This window comes from Aquarana catesbeiana, linkage group LG06, assembly GCF_042186555.1.
Source record: "Aquarana catesbeiana isolate 2022-GZ linkage group LG06, ASM4218655v1, whole genome shotgun sequence".
NCBI lineage: Eukaryota > Metazoa > Chordata > Amphibia > Anura > Ranidae > Aquarana > Aquarana catesbeiana.
Genome location: NC_133329.1, coordinates 260,650,674 through 260,670,622, shown reverse-complemented (window position 1 = coordinate 260,670,622; position 19,949 = coordinate 260,650,674). Strand labels below are relative to the sequence as shown.

Here is a 19,949-nt window from a genome sequence, read left to right as displayed (position 1 = left end):
ATAAACATATTTGGTTCAGGTAGTGTCAAGCATGTGTGGCGGCAACCAGGTGAGGAGTACAAAGACAAGTGTGCCTTGCCTACAGTTAAGCATGGTGGTGGGAGTGTCATGGTCTGGGTCTGCATGAGTGCGGCTGGCACTGGGGAGCTACAGTTTATTGAGCCCCCGTTCACACCTATGCAAATTAGATGCGGCTTACACCGCATCTAATTCGCAGGACATTTTAAAATACATTCATATGAATGCATCTGGTTCACATATGTACGTTGCATTCGCACTGCGCATTGGTCACAAAAAACGTGTGCATTTTCTGGGCATTGCGGTGCGAATTACGAGCCCCTTATCTTCTATGGGAACGCATCTGCTTTGCAGATGCATTGCGTTCTGAACATGGATTTTTTCCTTCTCCTCACTACACCTCCCCCTCTCCCCCCCCTCCCTCCCCCTCTCCCTCCCCCTCTCCCTGCTCACTGATCCTGAGCTAAAACGCAGATGAGCCTTTGAACAGGAGATTTTTATCTTCCCAGTGAAACCTGAGCTTCAATTCGCACCGCACATGTGTGAACCCAGGCTGAGGGAACCATGAATGCCAACATGTACTGTGACACACTGAAGCAGAACATTATCCCCTCCCTTCGGAGACTGGGCAGTATTCCAACATGATAATGACCCCAAACACACCTCCAAAGTGACCACTGCCTTGCTAAAGAAGCTGAGGGTAAAGGTGATGAACTGGCCAAGCATGTCTCTAGACCTAAACCCTATTGAGCATCTGTGGGGCATCCTCAATCGGAAGGTGGAGGAGCGCAAGGTCTCTAACATCCACCAGCTCCGTTATGTCGTCATGGAAGAGTGGAAGAGGACTCCAGTGGCAACCTGTGAAGCTCTGGTGAACTCCATGCCCAAGAGGGTTAAGGCAGTGCTGGAAAATAATGGTGACCACACAAAATATTGACGCTTTGGGCCCAATTTTGACATTTTCATTTAGAGGTGTACTCACTTTTGTTGCCAGCGGTTTAGACATTAATGGCTGTGTGTTGAGTTATTTTGAGGGGAAAGCAAATTGACACAGTTATTCAAGCTGTACACTCACTACTTTACATTGTAGCAAAGTGTCATTTCTTCAGTGTTGTCACATGAAAAGATATAAAATATTTACAAAAATGTGAGGGGTGTACTCACTTTTGTGAGATACTGTAGGTGTGTGTCGTCTCTCTCCCCTGTGTAGGGGGGGGGGGGGGGTAGGAGGCTCTCATAGGGTGAGGTATATACAAAAGGTGCTAGAAAGACCTCAATGGTCATCCATAATCGAATTGGAGGGACATGTCAATTTAGCAGATAAAGGCACACCGTCATCTATGTTTCAAGCAGAGCAAAGAGGGCTAGGGGCTTATACACATCTTAATGTCAAACCATTCTATGTGTATAAGGGATGGGCAACCAAAGATTAGCAGAGGTCAGATGGGGTGGGAAATCAATTACAAAATATCCTTTCCTTCAAAGTTCTGGCGGTCAGTCACATGACGACACACACCTACAGTATTCCAGTGAATTTGTGGTTTTAATACAATAAGCATTATGGGTTTCATTGTGCTGATCGTTCACATATACTCATGAACAGTAGCGGCCGGTGTTTTGTTTTTTTTTATGGGTGGGGGCGCACTTGGTCGGTTGGCACTTACCCCATAGGTTGTGGGCAGCAGCTCCTGTGTCCTCTTTTGCATCACGGCGGCTTCTGCCGTGCGTCTCCTCCCTCCTCCTAGGGGTCCAATAGGATCGCCTGTCCTTTCAGCCAATCGGATGATGGGTCTCAAGACCCGCTTCCTGATTGGTCGGGAGTAGGATCAGTGTAGCAATAGCGAATATTCATTCACTATTGTCACACAACTGGGTGGGATCAGAGCACAGTGCTTTGTGCCCTGAGCCCACCATTTTTTGAAGCCTATTAGAGCCTCTGGCTCTAATCATGTGCTTCAAAAAAAAAAAAAAAAACCTCCCCCCTATTGAAATCCCTGGTCTGGCGCCCTGTATGTAGATCAGGGGGCCGGACACATAGATAGGGGGGGCGGTGCCTGTGTTCCCCTAATGAACAAGCCACTGCTGCTCCTGAAGAAGATATATCCAAATGCATTGAGTCTACATGTGGAATGTACTGTATCTAAACAAATATATGAACTCTATATTCAATATTTAATTGTTTGGGTTGTGTTCTGGCTTTTATTGAATGATAGAATAAAATGTATGGTTTTTATACACACAGTATTTTACTTGAATCTATATGTTGTAATGTCCTTGGCTACTACCACTGATGTTTATATACAACTCCATACTTGCAGTGAGGCAAGGACCTAGATTTAAGTTGGCAACATACTAAAAGAAAACAGCTAAGGACCAGTTCACACCATAGAAAGGCAGTCCGGATGCATTCCAGCTTTTCTGAATGCGCGTTTTTGACGCATTTTTGATGCAGTCCAGTGCATTTTTCCCCCTCTTTTTTTCTTAACCTTAAATAAGGACATTTGTGCTCCAGTGCATTTTTGATGCATTTTACAGCGTCCCAGTACAGTCCAATGCAGGAAAAATGCAGCATGTTCTATTTTTTTTTCTGGAACTGGAATACACTGGAACTGAAAGCACTGGTGTGAACTATGCCATTGAAAACCATATAACCTACTTTCCTTGCATTTTTGATGCAGAAAAAAAAACGCACTGGACTGCATGTGGTGTGAACTGGCCCTTAGAGAAAAAGGTATGATGTAGTCTTAGGAGATATTCATAAAAAAAATAAAAATGTAATGAAACCTAGAATTGCTTCCAAAACAGACCAACATGTCCTTAAACTTTCAATGTTTGTTGTATTAAAAACGGAAAATTGTATACTCACCTTTCCGTAATTTTCCTTTCCTGTCGCATCTCATGGCAGCATACACCTATGGGTTGTGGCTCCGCCCCCGCAACCTGATAGGACCGCGTAGCTATTAAAGTCTGAGAGAGCCCCTGCCCCAGCATTCTCCGTGTATATATACCTCACCTCAGATGGGTGGGCATTTGTATGCTGCCATGAGATGCGACAGGAAAGGAAAATTACGGAAAGGTGAGTATACAATTTTCCGTTTTCCTGTCGCATCATGGCAGCATACACCTATGGGGAATAACTCGCAAACTGGGTGGGTATGAGCAAAAGATAAGTTTTTTATTTAGAAGGTATTGAGGAGTTAGCCTGAATAATTGCTCTCCCAAATTCTACCGTGGACAATCTAGCGAAGTCCACTTTATAATGAGAGATAAAAGTGGTTTTCGAAGACCAAGTGGCTGCTTTGCAGATGGTTTCGGCTGATACCCTGCAGTAGGCCGCCCAGGAGGTCGCCATTGCCCTTGTGGAGTGTGCCCTTAAGCCCTCAGGTACTCGTGCATTGTTAGATGCGTAAGCTCTCTTAATGATCTTCACCAACCATGCTGCGATGGTGCGAGAGGTTGCTGCTTGTCCTCTTCTAAACCCATGAGGAATGACCAGTAGGTCCTCTGTCTTCCTTAAATTGCTGGTTGCCAGGAGGTAGGCCTGGATATTCGACTTTATGTCAAGCGGATGTGGATCACCCTGTTCTGTGGATAGGGTGGGGAGACATAGTTCTTGGTTAAAGTGGAAAGATGATGACACTTTCGGGATGAAGCGATCCGATGGTTTTAAGACTACTTTGTCTGGATAGAACATCAAGTATGGTTCCTTAGCCTGTAAGGCCTGAATTTCCGATACCCTTTTAGCTGATGTAATTGCTATTAGGAAAGTGACTTTGAGAGTTAGGTCCCACAGGGAAACATTCTCTAACGGAAAAAATGGCTCATGGGATAAGGCTTCCAACACTACTGAAAGATCCCATGTCGGGAAGGAAGGTTTCCTAGGTGGTCTCAGCTTTAGGCAAGCCTTCTGAAATTGGATGATGAGAGGTTCTTGAGCCCATTTCACTCCTGTCATAGCGGATAGGGCTGATACATGTACCTTCAGGGTACTAGACCTAAGACCTTTATCTAGACCTAACTGGAGAAACTCGAGGATCTGAGGAACTGATGGAGATGCCGGGTTCCAGGATTGCTGTTGTGCGACTAAGAGAAAACTCTCCCAGACCCTTTTATAGGTTTTATTGGTCGTGGATTTTCTGGCCTGGAGGAGAGTGTCTATCACTTTCTGGGAGCAACCTTGGACTAAGAACCTAGTCCTTTCAATCTCCATGCTGTTAGATGCAGCCTCTCCGGAAATGGGTGAAGGAGTTGCCCCTGCGACAGTATATCCGCTGTCATTGGGAGTGTCAGTGGTTCTGCTGTGCTCAATTGGAGGAGCGTCGTAAACCATGGTCGTCTCGGCCAAAATGGGAGGACTGCTAGCACTGTGGCTTTCGACCTCTTGAGTCTGAGTAAGAATCTCGGAATGAGTGGTGTTGGCGGAAATATGTACCCCAAACGGAAGTTCCAGTCGTGTTGTAGGCAATCCGTGCCTTCTGCCGATGGGAAAGGAATTCTGGCTAGATATCTCTGGCATTTCGTGTTGACCGGTGTTGCCGCCAGGTCTATATCCGGTATCCCCCAGGTCTGGGTTATGAGGGTAAAGGCTTGGTGACTTAAGGCCCACTCGTTGTTTGATACAAAGGTCCGACTTAGGGAGTCGGCTAGTTGATTTTGGACTCCTGGGACATACGCTGCCGTTAATCCCGACAGGTTCAGCTGTGCCCACTCGAAGACTGGACGGACTTCCCGCATCATGGAGCGACTCCTGGTGCCCCCCTGCCTGTTGATATAGGCAACTGCCACTCTGTTGTCCAATTTTAGCAGGACCTCTTTCCCCCTGAGGAGGGGGCTGAAGGCTAACAGAGCTTGGAAAGCTGCTTTCATCTCCAATATATTTGAAACCACGTTCTGTGTTCTGAATGTCCAAAGGCCCTGGACTGCGTGATGGCGGTAGTGTGCCCCCCAGCCCTTCAGGCTGGCGTCTGAAGTGATTATTTCCTGAGGAAGAGGGACTATATGCCTGCATCTCTTCAGATTGTTCAATCTGGTCCACCACCAGAGTGATTGTTTTATTTCTTTCTGGACTACGATCGGCTGAGACAATGATACCCCGTTCCATTGTTTTAACAATGATGCTTGCAGAGGTCTGGTGTTCCATTGGGCCCATTGTACCATTGGGATGGTTGCTGAGAATGACCCCAGTATGCTGAGGTACTCCCGGGCTGGTAGTGTGGTAGAGGCTAATAACTTTCTTGCCTTCTGAATGAGGCTGGGAATTTTTTCCTGCGGAAGTTCCACCGTATTGAGACGGGTGTCTAGTTCCGCCCCCAGGAATATCATTCTCTGAGTGGGCTGCAGATTGCTTTTCCCCCAGTTTATGATCCAGCCGAAGTTTTGTAGGGTGGTAATCAGAATGGATCGATGCAGTAGAAGGGAATCCTGATTGTCTGCTAGCAAAAGGATGTCGTCCAGGTAATGATGGACCCTCAATCCTTGTTCTCTTAGTAAGGCTATTACTGGCAGTAAGATTTTTGTGAATGTCCTTGGAGCGGTGGAGATCCCGAACGGGAGGCTTCGGAATTGAAAATGATGTAGACCTACCGCAAAGCGGAGAAATTTTTGGAATGAGATGTGAATGAGGACGTGCAGATAGGCGTCTTGTAAATCGACGGAAAGCATCCAATCCCCGATATTCATGGCCCGAAGAATTGACTGGAGGCTCTCCATTTTGAATGTCTCGACTAAGATTGAGCGATTGAGATTCTTTAGATCTAAGACAGGGCGTAGATCCCCCGATTTCTTCTTCACCAGAAACAACGGGGAGTAGAATCCCGTTGACCTTTGGGATATTGGAACTTCCACTATGGCTTCCTTTTGTAACAGGTCTTGGACGTACTTTGTCAGTAGCATCCTTTTTTCCCGAGATGCAGGTAATCTGGTTACAGAGAATTGGTCTCTTGGAGCCCGTGTCTTGAATTTCCATTTGTGGCCGAACTGGACAGTGTCTATCGTCCATGGGTCCTTTATTGTATCCGCCCAGACCTGCTTGAAACTCATGAGTCTGGCCCCCACTAAAGCTGGTTGGGCGGACGCACCTTCAAAAAGACTTTTGTTCCCCTGACGCAGGGGTCTTAGACTTTTGGAGCTTGAGGAATGATGACTGGGGATTCTTCCAGTTCCTCCTATACTCTTTTCCGGGCCTGTAGGATCTTGCCTCTCTGTATTTATCTGGCAGATTTCTTCTAGAAACCGGTGGTCTCTGCTGCCTGGGCCTCCTATCTGAAGGGATGAGTCCCGATTTTCCCCCCGTGACTTTAGAAATAGCCACGTCCAGTTTTTCTCCAAAAAGGTTTACGCCATCAAAGGGTATTTTGCACCAATTGGATTTTGAGGAGGGATCTGCCGACCAGGGTTTTAACCAGAGCGCCCTTCTGGCCATTACTGAGCTTAACATTGCTCTTGAAGTGGTTTTAATTATATCCACAGAGGCTTCTGCGACAAAGTCGCCTGCAAGACTAAGTTCTTGGAGTGCTGAGATAACTTTCTCCTGCTCTATTCCTTCCGATACCAGCTTCTCGGCCATCGTGGACCAGCTTGAGATAGCCTTACCGACGGCAGCCAATGCTATTGCTGGCCTGCAAGCGCCACCTGCCGAGAGGTAGGTTCTCTTAAGATCCAGATCGATCTTTCTATCCAGGACGTCTTTGAATGTGACTGCATCCTCTATTGGAAGTGTTACGTGCCTGGCGAGGCGCATTAGGGAGGAGTCGACCACTGGAGGAGATATTAGTGGGTTGACGTTAGGCTCTTTAAGTGGATAGAGTTTTGATAATCTGTTGCTGAGGCCAGTTTTTTTCTCTGGCTTTTGCCACTCATCCTTAATTAGATCCTCAAGTTCCTCAATGAACGGGAAGTTCTCTGGGTCTTTTTTAAGATTTGGAAAGTATTTCCTCACTTTTTGAGGAGTTTCTTTTTCTTCCACCCAGTCGATCGCCTCTTTTACTGACTTCACGAATGGGTCGATCAATGAGAAGTCGAAGCCGGTGGATGCCTCTCGATCATCTGTGTCAGAGAGAGGGTCTGACGTCTTTGATGATGATGGGGCAGTGGATGAGGTACTTTGTATAGGTCTGCTGGCTTCTGGCTCTGCGACTTGTGGTGATGGATCAATTGGTTCTCTTGCCTCTGTTTCTCTGTCTTTAGTTGCCTCAATGAAGCATGTGCGACAGGCCAGTTTGTCTGGAAGTGCTGTAGCACCGCAAATCCAGCAGGAGTTCCCGGGTGGACGGGAAGGCTGGGTGACAGGAGATTTCCTGCGCGCAGGGGATTTTTTGTGGTGGGAGCGACTATGCCTTGATCTTGATCGGCTTCTCCTGCGACTTGATCTGCTCCTCCTGCGACTTGAGCGGCTTCTGCGATTTGAGCGACTTCTGCCGCGCTCTGAGCGACTCTGCCTGTGGCTTGAGCGGCTCCTTCTTGAAGGCTCCCCTCGTCTTGAATGTGACGATCTGGAAGACCTGGTGGGGCTGTTCAATTTAAACAGCATTAGTGAGGGCTCTCTTTTTCCTTCTCTTCATACTTACCCATCATCCCCTCTTACCTAGTAGGCTGGCGATGGTCTACCTGGGCAACGGTCTCCATGAAAGGTGATGAATCAACCTATAATTATATAGGTGGCTTAGCATGCATGGGATAGCAGATAGTAAACAAGCAAAGAAAAAAGCCATCATAGATCTTACCTGGGCGTGGAGATAGCAAGAGAGAGACAGGGTAGATTAGCAAAAGAAATCCGGTCAAAATTCCCCCTTACAGGCTCAGGAGAGAAGAGACAAGAAAATGCTGACATTACAGCATTTTTAAACTTGCCGCCGTCCAGGGGTGATGACGTCACGCTCGAGCATGCTCAGATGCGCTCTGAGGCCTCCGACGCCATTTTGGAAGCTGGAAAGCGGGATGTCCTGACAAGCTGGAGCTATGGAGACAGACAGGAGGGGAAGTTACCCACAGGTGCACGGAAAGGAGCTGGAGACCGCTGCGATCCATAAACCTGTTTAAGGTTTGTAATGTATTGTAACATACCCCTGAGACCATCAGAGTGGGGTTCCTTCCATTGAGCTCATTTAGAGGCTGTACAGGATAGGACTTCCACCCAGGAGAGGCTAGAACCTGGCTGGGGCGAATGTTTTAGGTAAGGGATGCATGTTTTCGGTCCTTGACAGGTGAGGAAAAAAAGGAGAATGCTGGGGCAGGGGCTCTCTCAGACTTTAATAGCTACGCGGTCCTATCAGGTTGCGGGGGCGGAGCCACAACCCATAGGTGTATGCTGCCATGATGCGACAGGAAACTGATTTTTAAACAGATCCAACAACATTTAGTGGACTAAAGTCTTTTGCTTTTTTCTGTTCATAAAGATTATGACATCTCCCTATTGGGGCCGAAGCACTCAATTCACACAATAGTGCTTAGAGTGGTGTAACATTCACCATTGTAAACCAAAAGGTTACTTTTCAACATCGAGTCTATACAAGAGACATGGATACATGCTAATATTTAACAGAACTCTCCAAAATGCACTTCCCAATGGCCTCAAAAAGGCCATCAATTTTGTTACGGCTTCACTTACTACATTTATTGAATCAGAATTATGTAGATCAAAATAATTTTGTGGAATAAGGACCACTAGGCACTATCTTTGACAGCCCTAAAATACAGTTTTTTTAACGCTTATGATTTTAACTGTGCTATATAATGTCAGTGTACAATACAATAAATATTATCAGTTTAAATAATGTCAATGCTCTGCTAGAACTGTTGTAGAACTATAGGTACAATGGGAGAAAAATATTTCACATTGTATACATATGCTTTATCATATTTTCCACATTCTTTACAGTAACTGCATACTGCATACAACATGTCTGCAAAATCAGGCCCACTTCTGCATAGAAACCAATCAGATTCCTGGTTTTATTGCCAAAGTTTAACTGAACAAGCTGAGGTTAGAAGCGGATTGGTTTCTATGCAGAAGTGAGCCTGATTTTGCATTCTCCAGCTTTAGTAAATAAACCCCACAGTGTCAGGCTTATCCAGCTAGGTTATAAATGTAGACAAATTAGTAACCCCAACTTTGTCATCATTCCAGAGTCCACAGCTCACCTTACAAAAGGTCTTGCAGCCATCAACTATAGGTCTATATCCTGTACAGCGACAAAGGTTTCCTGTATGGGAAACAAGGTACCATGTTAAATATATAAATAGCTGACAAAATAGTTCTTCTAATTGTAACAGTAGCTATGAGATGATCATACCTCCTAAGGCTTCATATATTTGTTCTAAGGTGGGCTCTGGGTGGTTCCTCAATAGAGAATACATGGACATCACCATTCCTGGGCTACAGAAACCACACTGAGAGCCATGGGCTTTTGCGATTCTTTCCTAAAATATACATTAAAGACTCATGACAGCAATAAATTAATGGATATAATGTGTATATATATATATATATATATATATATATATATATATATACACACACACACACACACACACACATACATATTGCATACACACACACACACATACTGAGCTAAATTATTATAAATGCAACACTTGTGTTTGCCCCTATTTATTATGAGCTGAACTCAAAGATGTTCTCAAATCGATTTTACCGCAATTTCGCGGCCGGTATTTTGCCACGATTTTACCGAGATTTTGCCGCGATTTTGCCTCGTTTTGCGAGCAGTACTACTTTGTACGACTTTGCCACAACTTTGGCATTAACTATTCTCAGCTTGTGCTTACAAAGTAGTGCTGAAATCGTGTCTATATTATTCAGGTACGATTTGCATGCTACTTGAGGGTTTAACATTGAGGTCTATGGACATCAACTCGCATGGAATTTGGACCAAGGTAGAGCAGGGACTACTTTGAAGTCAGCACGACTTAAAGTCGTGCCAATATGAATGGTAGTCATTGAAAATTATGGAGAATGACTTGTCATATGATTTTGCAGTACAAAATCATGGGACAAGTCGTATAAGTGTGAAAGGGGGCTAAATCTGTGTTAGTGAGCACTTCTCCATTGCCGAGATAATCCATCCACCTTACAGGTGTGGCAAATCAAGATGCTGATTAGACAGCATGATTATTGCACAGGTGTGCCTTAACCATAATACAAATGTTGCATTACACTGGCATGAATTCCACAACAAGGATGCTTCTAGTCTAGTTATCCAGGGTATCGACAAGATTTTGAGACCACCCAGAGGGGGAGATAAATTTCATCTTTTATGCAAGCGCGAGGTCCGGTGGATCTTCATTTTGAACACTAGGCTACCGTTCGGGCTTAACTTTGAATGGGATGTATCCCATTTCTACCAATAAACTATAGAAGATCTATGTCATATGAAATGCACCTGTTAGTTTTCCCAGCATTCCTTTAAGTAGAATGCTGATTTATATATATATATATATATATATATATATATATATATATATATATATATATGTGCATTTCCTACTATTTATCTTAGGACATTAGCATAAAGCACTTATATACAGATTTTATTTGATTGGTCATATAAATATCCTTCTCCTAGGTGTACTACATTGGTGTTGTGTGTGTGTGCTACCGATAGTGATATGTGTACATGCTCATACTAACATAAGGGTGCCATGTATATATGACACCACTAGCGATATATGTTTTGGATGTATACACACTCAATACTAAATATTGGTTTCTTTGGTTCCCCTTCAATTTTCAGCTTGCTAGCCTTAATTTCTAGACGGTTCTCGAACAGGTCTAACCCTAAATCGTGTTTTTTGCACTGAAAGTTAAAGTAAGACATATAGTCCTATATTTTGACTGCAGCAAGTGGAAGGAGACTCCTATCTCTTCCAGAGCCTGCTTTTGCTAGGCTTCAGCTAATGAAGGAATGGAGGAGTGGATTTATGTTCTTTTCGGCAGTAGTTTTTAACTTCTTGACAGCTCTTGAATAGGTCTAACTCTGTAGTGTTTTTTGCACTGATAGCTTGAGTAAGATATATAGTATTATTTTTTCTGATTGCAGCAAGTGGAAGGAGACTTCGATCTCTTCCAGAGCCTGCTTTCCCTAGGCTTCAGCTAATGAAGGAAACAGAGTAATGGATTTATGTTCTTCTCTGCAGTAGTGTTTTTGTTACCTATGTGATGTGTAATGGTAATCCGAGATGGTATTATGTATGCTGATATATAGAGTTGTTTTTCAGACTTCTAGCAACAATGTTTCACAGTAGTAATAAGTAACAGTTTTTTTTAGTGAAGATTAGGGATGAGCTTCGAGTTCGAGTCGAACTCATGTTCGACTCGAACATTGGCTGTTCGCAAGTTCGCCGAACAGCGAACAATTTGGGGTGTTCGCGGCAAATTCGAATGCCGCAGAACACCCTTTAAAAGTCTATAGGAGAAATCAAAAGTGCTAATTTTAAAGGCTTATATGCAAGTTATTGTCATAAAAATAGTTTGGGGACCTGGGTCCAGGGGACATGGATCAATGCAAAAAAAAGTTTTAAAAACGGCCGTTTTTTCAGGAGCAGTGATTTTAATAATGCTTAAAGTCAAACAATAAAAGTGTAATATCCCTTTAAATTTCGTACCTGGGGGGTGTCTATTTTGGCCGGGGTTCCCCTTAATATCCATACCAGACCTGAAGGGCCTGGTATGGAATTTAGGGGGACTCCCACGTCATTTTTTTTTTTAAATTTTGGTTCGGGGTTTCCCTGTGGGGAATTCCTATGCCGTTTTTATCAATGAACTTCTATGTGTATTGTCGGCAATGCAATAGCCGCGGGTAGTTTTGAATGGATTTTTTCCTTCCAAATGTCATTTTGCTGTCAGACTGTTCTAAACACGGGAAACATGCACCCCTTTACAGGCATACTATAGACACCCCCCAGGTACGAAATTTAAAGGGATATTACACTTTTATTGTTTGACTTTAAGCATTATTAAAATCACTGCTCCTGAAAAAATGTCCGTTTTTAAAACTTTTTTTTTTAATTGATCCATGTCCCCTGGGGCAGGACCCAGGTCCCCAAACACTTTTTATGACAATAACTTGCATATAAGCCTTTAAAATTAGCACTTTTGATTATTCATGTTCGTGTCCCATAGACTTTAACGGTGTTCGCGTGTTCGAGCGAACTTTTTTGCTGTTCGCATGTTCTGGTGCGAACCGAACAGGGGGGTGTTCGGCTCATCCCTAGTGAAGATGTTTTAGGTTTGTACATCATATATGCATCGCTGATAAAATACTCTATATTATTACACCCGCACTCCGTCTCTTACTATATTTTGCATTTGTTACCAGTACACTAGTCACCCAATTTTGGTATTAACACAAAGAGAGTGAATTCCATGATATTTCCTTTTCCCATACGTGAATAAGCAAGGGTTTCAGAACACACTAAAAAATATATATACAATTTTTCGTTTTTTTCCAATCATCTACTATAAGGAGATATAGCCCCCCCCCTTCCTTTAAACTGTCATCACACTAAATTTGCAGTTACAACTTTATTATACTAATAAATCATTCATTTAGTCTGTCCAATCATACAAATTTCCTGATAGGTTACTTATTTTTCAGTATTTTCATCTATCCATTATTGTGGATTCATATTTTTTCTGACAACAGTGTCCCTGTGGTTGATTCATGTAATGTGTGACAGCAGTTTGGAATAGTTTGATTTATGTTAACATATGGAGGTATTTTCATACTCCCGGTTACACGGTTATACAGCCGTAATATAGCCTTTTAGAAAGGACACTTCTGTCCATATATACCATATGTACTGTTGAGAAAACACACTATACATGTTTTCTGTTTCCCAATACACCTTGTTGTGTTACTATTCGACCAGTCATCCCATTAGGATACTAACATCAAAGGGAAACAACGTTATAGCTTACAAATTACTTTATAATCTATTAAGACAAATATAAACCCCCTTCCCATTTTCTTTTCCCTTTCAATTTGGGATGTGTCCTTTTGATGTCTATCTTCCATATGTATTTTTACATGTGTTTCCACTTCTGGGTTGTCGGGTCTAATTGATGTTCTAAGTGTGTCTTTTTAAAAGGTAATTGATTAATTGTTTAATTGTTTTTCTGCCAATTCTTCATTGGTAGCCTTTTATCCTGTTTTCTACTTATTTGTATCTTTGCCTTTGAACACATTAGCTATGAGTAAGCATCTCTAGATGTGAAACGTATTAGCTTTTGCTACACTCTGTTCCCGTGTAATGGCTATCGTTGGATTTTAATCGATTATGCAATAAAGATGTCAGTCTTCAGTGTGCGGCAGTCCTGGATTTTCTTGCTTCTACAGGTGTGCCTTTGGCTGGCCACAAAAAAGGGCACTTTAAAATGTGCAGTTTTACTGTATTGGGGAGTCAGGGGGGTCGAAAACCAGTCAGTATCTGGTGTGACCACCATTTGCCTCACGCAGTGCAGCACATCTCCTTCGCATAGAGTTGATCAGGTTGTTGATTGTGGCCCGTGGAATGTTTGTCAATTTCTCTTCAATGGCTGTGCGAAGTTGCTGGATATTGGCAGGAACTGGAACACGCTCTATGATCCAGAGCATCCCAAACATGCTCAATGGGTGACATGTCCGGTGAGTATGCAGGCCATGCAAGAACTGGGATGTTTTCAGCTTCCAGGAATTGTGTAAAGATCCTTGCAACAGGGGGCCTTGCATTATCATGCTGCAACATGAGGTGATGGTTGTGAATGAATGGCACAACAATGGGCCTCAGGATCTCGTCAGGGTATCTCTGTGCATTCAAAATGCCATCAACAAAATGCACCTGTGTTCATTGTCCATAGCATATGCCTGCCCATACCATAACCCCATCGTCACCATGGGCCACTCGATCCACAATGTTGACATCAGCAAACTGCTCACCCACACAACGCCATACACGCTGTCTGCCATCTGCCCTGTACAGTGAAAAACGGGATTCATCCATGAAGAGAACACCTCTCCAAAGTGCCAGACACCATCGAATGTGAGCATTTGCCCACTCAAGTCGGTTACAATGAACTGCAGTCAGGTCAAGATTCCGATGAGGACGACGAGCAAGCAGATGAGCTTCCCTGTTTTCTGACAGTTTGTGCAGAAATTTTTTGGTTATGAAAACCGATTGTTGCAGCAGCTGTCTGGGTGGCTGGTCACAGACAATCTTGGGAGGTGTAGATGCTGGATGTGGAGGTCCTGGGCTGGTGTGGTTATACGTGGTCTGCTGTTGTGAGGCCGGTTGGATGTACTGCCAAATTCTCTGAAACGCCTTTGGAGGCGGCTTATGGTAAATAAATGAACATTCAAGGGCTACAGCTCTGGTGGACATTCCTGCAGTCAGCATTCCAATTGCACACTTCCTCAAAACTTGCGACATCTGTGGCATTGTGCTGTGTGATAAAACTGCACATTTTAGAGTGGCCGTTTATTGTGGCCAGCCTAAGGCACACCTGCTCAATAATCATGCTGACTAATCAGCATCTTGATATGCCACACCTGTGAGGTGGATGGATTATCTCGGAAAAGGAGAAGCGTTCACTAACACAGATTTAGACAGATCTGTAAACAATATTTGAGAGAAATAGGCCTTTTGTGTACATAGAAAAAGTCGTAGATCTTTGAGTTCAGCTCATGATAAATAGGGGCAAACACAAAAGTGTTGCATTTACAGTTTTGCTCAGTGTATATATATTTATATATAGATAGATATCTATATATATATATATAGATATCTATCTATCTATATAGATATATATACACACACACACACACGTATACGTATAAAATATGTTCTTGTAATGTAGAGGGAAACAACAGACAGAACTAGAAAAGCTACAATTTCTGGGGAAATTGTGTGAAGTGTTCTTGCCTCCACCTACAGTAATCTACAACTGGAGTGGGCGGAGTAACTGGGTGGAGTGGCTTGAGTAACTGTTGTGTGGTTGGAGTGGCTGGAGTAACTGTGAAAAGCGTTAAAAAGCTTAATATTTAAAGAAGTATAAATAGTAGTCAAAAAGTTGAAGAAGTCCCACCATTAGCTGAAAGAGTTGAACATTTTTTTCAAAAATGATTTTTTTTTTTTCAAAAATGATTTTTTTTTAAATGATTTTTTTTTTTCAAAAATGATTTTTTTTTTCAAAAATATTTTTTTTCTTGGCTGATCATGGGGTGGTCATAATGTTTTGGCTGGTCATAATGTTTTGGCTGATCATGGGGTGGTCATAATGTTTTGGCTGATCATGGGGGGGTCATAATGGTTTGGCTGATCATAGGGTGGTCATAATGTTTTTGCTGATTATGGGGGCCCATAATGTTTTGGCTGATCATGGGGTGGTCATAATGTTTTGGCTAATCATGGGGGGTCATAATATTTTGGCTGATCATGGGGTGGTCATAATGTTTTGGCGGATCATGGGGGGGGGGTCATAATGTTTTGGCTGATCATGGGGGGGTCATAATGTTTTGGCTGATCATGGGGTGGTCATAATGTTTTGGCTGATCATGGGGGGGGGGTCAAAATGTTTTGGCTGATCATGGGGGGGTCAAAATGTTTTAGCTGGTCTTGGGGTTGTCAGCTTTTGTCACCTCCCACTCTAGTTTTGAACATTTCGCCATTCATTCCTATGGGACCAATTTCGCCGCAAAAACAATGATATTTCGTGAACCATTCGGCGAAACATTCCACAAAGTAATAGCACACCAATCGGGAACAATCTGCACGTTTCGGTATATTACTGTCTATGTAGTGTAAAAGCTGTGGGAGGAGTTAGGGTGGTAAATGTGGCTACAATAAGAATAATATATATGTGAGATAACAGTAAGTGGTCTTGCTATGCAAGAACACTTAATAAATGCAAAAAGACATTTAAAGCTAAGGAGGCATAGTATGTAGCAGTATGCCTCCATCTATAGCCCCATACACACTATCAGATTTTCTGCTGAGTTTTTCCTTCAGATTTACCAAAACTATGTAGTGCAAGGGCCTGCCTGGTTGCATACAAATCCTAAGGTTTGACCTCATATTATATGGTTTTGGTAAATCTGAAGGAAAAACTCAGCAGAAAATCTGATAGTGTGTATGGAGCTAAAGGCTTCTTTTCTGACCATTAAGCCTATAGAAAGAAATTTACAATCATTTTGCCTCCAGTGGTGGCTTAAACGCTGTAGAACAACAGACAGCAAAGCAGAGCTGCATTTATTTCAAAAATGAAAATATTTAATTCTTTGTAAAAAAGTGTTGGCACACTTGCATGTATTGCTGTGTATTTGTAGCTCTTTCAGATAACACATGCAAGCTATATTGGTCCTTTATTTTACAAACTCATTACCTGCACTGGATGTAGTCTAGTGGTTGTACTTCCAATTCCTTCCACTGTAGTAACAGCTGCACCATACAGAGAACAAATAGGCAGTAGGCAAGCATTGGCTGAGTGATGTCTAGACAATGTTAAGGTTTCATAATGTTCCAAAAATAGAATGAAAAAATATAATGCAGTCATTGTTCGGTTTATTCATTTGGCAAAATTCTGATAATGCACACTGAGAAAATGGCTGTAGTATACAATTCATAAACCAGCTTTGACCCTGTCCAAAGCACGAACATAACTCACAACTTTAGGTTTCGTTCACACCTGAAGGATTTGGATCGCAGGCGGAATTGCAGCAAAACGCAGAACGTGTTTGCAATGCGATACGATTGTTGAGCGACAAAACGTGCTACTATTACATCATAAATTGCAACCGCTCCTGGCTCTGTGCCAAGATTTGGTACATGAGCTTCTTTGGAGCGATTTTGGAATGGAGGGAAGCCCATTTAAGTGAATGGTGCCACTCCAAAAACGCTCCACTAAGAAAAAAAAAAACACGCTCAGGTGTAAATGGAATATAATGTGTGCGCCCTTCGTGCTACTGGGAGTAATTAGTTACGGTGACTAGTTACAAAATATCAAAAAGTGATAAATGCAAATATTTGCTGCAAACTCTAATAGTGTTCACAAAAACACAAAACAAATAATAAAAGCATGAAATGATCTCGCGCAAAATAAAAATTACCTAAAACCATGAAAGTGATCATCTGATAAATAACAGAAATGAAATAAATAAATGATTTCTTCTAGTGCAATGATAAAGGGAATGGTGTATTAATATCTAGTGGAATAATAAGGAAATAAAGTGTCAAAGTGCAGCTAATAGATGAATTACCAATAAATAAAGTGACAATGCAAACAATAATATAAAATGAAACAGTGAAGGACTCTTCAACAAAAAAATGAATGATGAAGAAAAATGGGGGCAAGTACTCAAATAGTCCAAACGTGTGAATATGGAGAATAAGTTTCTACACAAGGTATAAATATAAGGTCCTCCAAATTAAAAGTCCTCCAAATTAAAATGGTATATTTGAAGGAGATTTCAAATATGTGGATTTGTGTTGTTAATTTGAAATTGGTGAAAGATGATGTCCATGTTGAATTCCATGAATTCTCTCATCAACTATGGTCTCACAAAACTCTCACCTTACAGCTGTGTAGTATCTCGCATCAACAGATAATTGGTATTAGCCACATTCTTCTATCACGGTCCTATTGGGTTAATATGTAATGTGGGTATAACCATGGATATTTCTCCCCTTCAGCACTTTGACACTTTATTTCCTTATTATTCCACTAGATATTAATACACTATTCCCTTTATCATTGCACTAGAAGAAATCATTTATTTATTTAATTTCTGTTATTTATCAGATGATCACTTTCATGGTTTTAGGTGATTTTTATTTTGCACAAGATCACTTCATGTTTTTATCAGGTGTAAATGGAGCCTTATGGGGCGTACACACGGTCTGACTTTTAGGCTACAAAAGTCCGATGGACGCCGACGGACCAAATCCGGCGGACAATCCGATCATGTGTGGGCTTCCCCGGACTTTCAGCAGACTTTTCCAGTCGCAAATCTGATGCACTTTAGATTTGGAACTTGCTTCAAATCTTTATGTCGTAACTCCGCCAGACCCAGAAATCCGCTCGTCTGTATGTTAGTCCGATGGACAAAAACCCACGCTAGGGCAGCTATTGGCTACTGGCTATCAACTTCCTTCTTTTAGTCCGGTCGTACGTCATCACGTATGAATCCATCGGACTTTTGTGTGATCATATGTAGACAAGTCCGTTCATTAGAAAGTCCGCCAAAAGTCCGTCGAAAGTTTGTCGGACGGGCTGTCGGACTTTTGTAGCCGAAAAGTCCGACCGTGTGTATGCCCCATTAGACTTGTAACTACAGTGCCCTGAAAAAGTATTCATACCCCTTGAAATTTTCCACATTTTGTCATGTTACAATTAAAAACGTAGATGTATTTTATTGGAATTTTATGTGATAGACCAAAACAAAGTGGCACATAAAATTGTGAAGTGGAAGTAAAATGATGGGTTTCACATTTTTTTTTTACAAATAAATATCTGTAGTGTGGTGTGCATTTGTATTCAGCCCCTTAAGACCCCATTCACACAGGGGCAACACGACTTGCAGGTCGCCTCAGCGAGGCGACCTGCAAACGACTGCCCGGGCGACTTGCAAAACGACTTCTGTATAGAAGTCTATGCAAGTCGCCCCAAGTCGCCACCGAAGTCGTACAGGAACCTTTTTCTAATTCGGAGCGACTTGTGTCGCTCCCCTTAGAACGGTTCCATAGCACAGAACGGGAGGCGACTTGTCAGGCGACTAGGTCGCCTGACAAGTCATCCCTGTGTGAATGGGCTCTTACTCTGAGACCCCTAACTAAAATCTAGTGGAACCAATTGCCTTCAGAAGTCACCTAACTAGTAAATAGACTCCACCTGTGTGTAATTTAATCTCAGTATAAATACAGCTGTTCTGTGAAGCCCTCAGAAGTCTGTTAGACATCCTTAGTGAACAAACAGCATTATGAATGCCAAGGAACACACAAGGAACATCTCACAGAACACTGTTCAATCCATCATCCGAAAATGGAAAGAGTATGGCACAACTGCAAACCTACCAAGACATGGCCGTCCACCTAAACTGACATACCAGGCAAGGAGAAAATTAATCAGAGAAGCAGCCAAGAGGCACATAGTAACTCTGGAGGAGCTGCAGAGATCCATAGCTCAGGTGGAAGAATCTGTCCACAGGACAACTAATAGTCGTGCACTCCACAAATCTGCCTCTTATATTGCTAGTCAATGGAAGAGGAAATGCCCAGCATCATTGGTCAGTAGGAGAAAAATGGAAAATTGTATCATACTTACCGTAATTTTCCTTTCCTGACGCCAATCCATGGCAGCATACTAGTGATAGGCTCCGCCTTTCTCCCCTCCCTCAGGACCAATGAAATTGCGTAAATTAAAGGCCAGTTAGGTCCCGCCCCATTTTTCATAATTAGCTAGATACCGAAACGCACAAAGGTGGATCCGTATGCTGCCATGGATTGGCATCAGGAAAGGAAAATTACGGTAAGTATGATACAATTTTCTGTTTTCCTGACGCCACCATGGCAGCATACTAGTGATACATATCCTAGCTGACAGGGTGGGTTCTACTTAACAAACCAAAATAATTATTTTATATAATATATATATATATATATATATATATATATATATATATATATTTTTTTTTTTTTTTTTTTAAATGGGACAAAAGACTGAACAGTCATTGCTCCGAAGCCCACTGATGACAAGGCACCCAGATCTATTCTGTAAAGGTTGAAAAGGTATGCTGGGTAAAGCATGCCACTTTCCTGTAGAATGAATCCATAGATCAGGGATATGCAATTAGCGGACCTCCAGCTGTTGCAGAACTACAAGTCCCATGAGGCATAGCAAGACTCTAAAAGCCACAAGCATGACACCCAGAGGCAGAGGCATGATG

General features: G+C 42.5%; 1 protein-coding gene across 1 annotated transcript in view; it reads right to left on the bottom strand.

Annotated features, from left to right (window-relative positions):
- Positions 1-19,949, bottom strand: part of LOC141146729 (aldehyde oxidase-like) — a 433,392-nt gene that overhangs the window by 341,754 nt on the left and 71,689 nt on the right. The window contains exons 4-6 of the mRNA XM_073633239.1: positions 16,391-16,499; positions 9,309-9,435; positions 9,157-9,218 (exon numbers count right to left, since the gene is read on the bottom strand). Coding sequence (XP_073489340.1) covers positions 9,157-9,218; positions 9,309-9,435; positions 16,391-16,499 — 298 coding nt within the window. The remainder of the gene's footprint in view (positions 1-9,156; positions 9,219-9,308; positions 9,436-16,390; positions 16,500-19,949) is intronic.